At 38.2% G+C, this 4,185-nt stretch overlaps 1 protein-coding gene across 1 annotated transcript in view; it reads right to left on the reverse strand.

The window, feature by feature from the left end:
* LOC115415710 (putative histone-lysine N-methyltransferase PRDM6) overlaps nucleotides 1-3,589 on the reverse strand; it is a gene marked incomplete at its 5' end in the record, with an annotated part of 37,536 nt that extends 33,947 nt beyond the window's left edge. The window contains one exon of the mRNA XM_030129348.1: nucleotides 3,423-3,589. Within this exon, the coding sequence (XP_029985208.1) occupies nucleotides 3,423-3,589 (167 nt within the window). The remainder of the gene's footprint in view (nucleotides 1-3,422) is intronic.
* Between the last annotated feature and the right edge of the window lie 596 nt (nucleotides 3,590-4,185).

The following is a 4,185-nucleotide window of genomic DNA, read 5'->3' on the forward strand; positions in this document are numbered from 1 at the left end:
GTCACCTGACAACAACAACAAAGACCATACTATAACAAAACTAAACCATCAATCAATCAATCAAATTTTATTTATATAGAGCCAAATCATAACAAAAGTTCTCTCATGACACTTTACATCTAGAGCTGGCCCACACCAGACTGAGGCCAATTTACAGAAACCAACAGAATCCTCCAGGATCCACATTTTTTTTTGTTTGTTTCCTGAAAAAAGTGATTTTTTTTCAGACAGGAGGTTTTGTATTTTAGCCATCATTGTTACACTGTAATGCTAGCATATTGTTCGCCTCGTAGCATAATCGACTAATTCATATGTTTTGCCAAATTTTGATATCTGCATAACTATACTCTTAGCACAGCTGATTAATTTTCCATCACTGACTAAGAACTGAAAAAATATGACTTAGCCAATCATGCTAGGCGGCTAACAGCATATTCTGTTAATTTAACCAAGTTCTTTCATATAAACTAAACTTTATGTTAGATATTTTACAGACGTAGATGTGTTCAGTACGCAGAAGAACTTCATCAGTTATACTTTAAAGCTCCAGCTGTGACATCAGGAGGATGGAACCACAGAAAATGAACAGAATATTCTTTGAATCTGCAGCTGAAGACGCTCGTTTTTGTTGATGTGATCAGTTCCATTCATGAAACATTGTGGTTATACTGACAGAATTTCCAACGTAATGACCAAACATTGAAATTCACCTGTTGCCGTGGTAATGGCCTCAATGTCAGCATGCACCTGCGTTCATTGACGACCATCCTGTGGCCATGACAACGGCATCAGTATCGGGTTCGGTCGCTCATCGAACGTGTCAAATTTGAGGCCGATCACTGAGGGCCCCTCAAAGTTACAACTACTTCCTGTTTCCCTTTGACACCTCGAAATAAGGCAAAAAAAAAGGCGCAAAATGTGTCACGTTACCACGGCAACAGTCTGTGTGAGCTGAAGGGAACGTGTGAAGAAAGGAACAGACAACATGACGTGTCTTATTCTGTAAAACATATGAGCACTTGATTTATTTTTATATATTTGACTGTTTTTTAAGAGCAGGGGGCAGCCATCTGGAACTTATTTAACCCTCAGGTGTCGATGTAATTTACTGGAGTTATTCAGCGCAAAAACTGCTAAAAATTTTATGGATTAAAATTTTTTGTTGCTTTTTTCTGCATAAATCTCTGTAAAAACTTCAGCTCTGCTCAAAACTTTCAATTATTTTAAGGATTTGAACCCTTTAATTGCCACTTTGATTACTTGAAATCACTGTTGTTATTTATTAATAATTATAAAAATACATTTTATTTGTAATGCACTTTACATTTTTATCTAAAAAATCTCAAAGTGCTACAAGCAGGGTTCAATAAATACAATTAAAAGGGAAGTTAAGGACTAGAAAGAAAGTAAGACAGATTAAAACAGTTAAAAAAAAACAAACAGTTAAAACAAATTTACAAAAAATTGACAAAATGTAAATTATTTTCAATACAGTAAATGTTGGTGAATGACGTATTTATTTTTCACTTCAGTCTTGTATTTGTCTTGTTTCCAACTAAAACTAAATGAAACCATAAAATTACACAGTGTATGAGTTTATTTTTTATGGCTTTGAAGAGGAAAAAATTTGCCCAAATGGATAAAATTTTCCATAATGATACATGAAGGTTAACATTAATAACTGTATAAATAAGTTATTCTTGTGTTTTGTGGTTTTATCTCTGTTATATTTAGGTTTATTTAATCAGAACCTTCAGTCTGTACAGACTGTAAAAAACAAAACAAAAAAAAATACTATATAAAAGTGGGTTAAATTATGAGACGATATTATTTTGACATTAAAGATTTAAAACATGAATTGTTTTGTTCGACCATGTTTCTTTTTTTACTTGTCACCTTTCTAAATCGTATCATAGAAAAAAACGGTTTTACCATCCAAAGCAAAAAAACAAGTGAATCATAAATGTTTGTCAAAGTAAAAGATCATTTTACGAGTCGATAAAGTCACAGATTGTTGAAAAACGGGTGAAATATCAGATAATAAGGAATGAATCCAAGTGACCGAAGGGTTAATGAACTCATCGACCAAGGTTATTTTCGTTAACGAAAACGAAAAACGAAATGACGGAAACTAGAATTGAAAAAACATTTTCGTTAACTAAAATAAATAAAAACTATAATTAAAAGAAAAAAACGATAACTAACTGAAACTGTATTGGGTATTTACAAAACTAACTAAAACGGATAAAAATTATGGATAAAATTCCCTTTGTTATCGTCTTTGTCAACGTCGGATTGATATGAAATCGATTTATTTCCCATGAATTGTTTTGTTCGTCCATGTTTCTTTTTTGACTTGTCACGTTTCTAAACTGTATCATAGAAAAAAAAAACTGTTTTACCATCAAAAGCAAAAAACAAGTGAATCGTGAATGTTTGTCAGAGTAAAAGATCATTTTATGAGTTGATAAAATTCCCTCAGTTTTTGTTTTTTGTCAGTGTCAGACTGATATGAAATCGATTTATTTGGCTCTAGCAACTTTAGCTAGCAGCACCGTACGACACTTCTCATCACTTGTTGTTTAGAGTCGTCTTCTGGTCTGAACCAAGGTTATTATCGTTAACGAAAACTAACGAAATGACAAAAACTAGAATTGTAAAAACATTTTCGTTAAGTGAAATAAATAAAAACTATAATTAAAAGAAAAAAACATAACTAACTAAAACTGTATTGTGTGTTTACAAAACTAACTAAAACATATGAAAATTCTGGATAAAATTCCCTTCATTTTTGTCGTTGTCAGATTGATACAAAATCGATTTATTTCCCTCAAGCTATTTTAGCTAGCAGTCCTTCACGGTCCGTCACTTGTCGTCACTTGTTGTTTAGAGTCGTCTTCTTGTCCGAACTCTACCTGGAAACATGGAGACTAAAGCAACAGAGTCCTGCACCAGATTTATGTGAATACGACGGCGAAGAATATAAAAGATATGTAAAAAAAAAACCTAAAACTAAGCATTTAGAAAAAATAAAACTACGAAAAACCATCAAACCTGCTCTAAAAACGAATTAAAACGAACTGAATTAGAGAAAAAAAAAGTCCAAACTAAATAAAACCAAACTATAATGAAAAATCCTAAACCATTAGAACCTTGTCTTGGATGCCCCTAGTGGACGAGCCGCCACATCACACCTTCAGAGCAGAACCAGAGGGTTTGGAGGAAACATGCAGCGCTTAAACGCCACAGGCCACGCCCACAACGCCGTAGATGGCCCAGTCGACACATTTACAGCAGAACGTGGACCGTCAGTCAAACGCCACAGTGACGACAGACAGACGACTCTTGAGCTTAAACCCCCCCCCCCCAAAAAAAAAACCCAAAAACAAACAGTGAGTGTGAGCCCCGGTACCGGTACTCACCTGTACTGGACCACCATCATGTTCTGTTCTCCGCAGTGTCGGGCACAGCGGATGTAGCGCATCCAGCTGGACTTACTGGGATCGTTACCGTCGATAAAGTGCTGTAACGTCCCCTCGGCGTCGTAGATCTGAAACACACAGAAAAGCAGACAGTCATTCTGTTTGTTCTACTGCTCATGTTTCATAAATACTGTTTAATATTGAAAACAGTTTTACAGCAGGGGGGTCAAACACCGGCCCACCAAAAGGTCCAGTCTGACCCAGCAGGGGGGTCAAACACCGGCCCACCAAAAGGTCCAGTCTGACCCAGCAGGGGGGTCAAACACCGGCCCACCAAAAGGTCCAGTCTGACCCAGCAGGGGGGTCAAACACCGGCCCACCAAAAGGTCCATTCTGACCCAGCAGGGGGGTCAAACACCGGCCCACCAAAAGGTCCAGTCTGACCCAGCAGGGGGGGTCAAAACACCGGCCCACCAAAAGGTCCAGTTGACCCAGCAGGGGGGTCAAACAGGCCCACCAAAAGGTCAGTTGACCCAGCAGGGGGTCAACACCGGCCACAAAAGGTCCAGTCTGGAACCAGCAGGGGGGTCAAACAAGGCCACCATAAAGGTCCAATATGACCCAGCAGGGGGGTCAAACACCGGCCCACCAAAAGGCCAAGCTGACCAGCAGGCGGGTCAAACACGGCCACCAAAAGGTCCCGTCGGAACAGCAGGGGGTCAAACACCGGCCACCAAAAGGTCCAGTCTGACCCAGAACAGGG

This window comes from Sphaeramia orbicularis, unplaced genomic scaffold (assembly GCF_902148855.1).
Source record: "Sphaeramia orbicularis unplaced genomic scaffold, fSphaOr1.1, whole genome shotgun sequence".
Lineage (NCBI taxonomy): Eukaryota > Metazoa > Chordata > Actinopteri > Kurtiformes > Apogonidae > Sphaeramia > Sphaeramia orbicularis.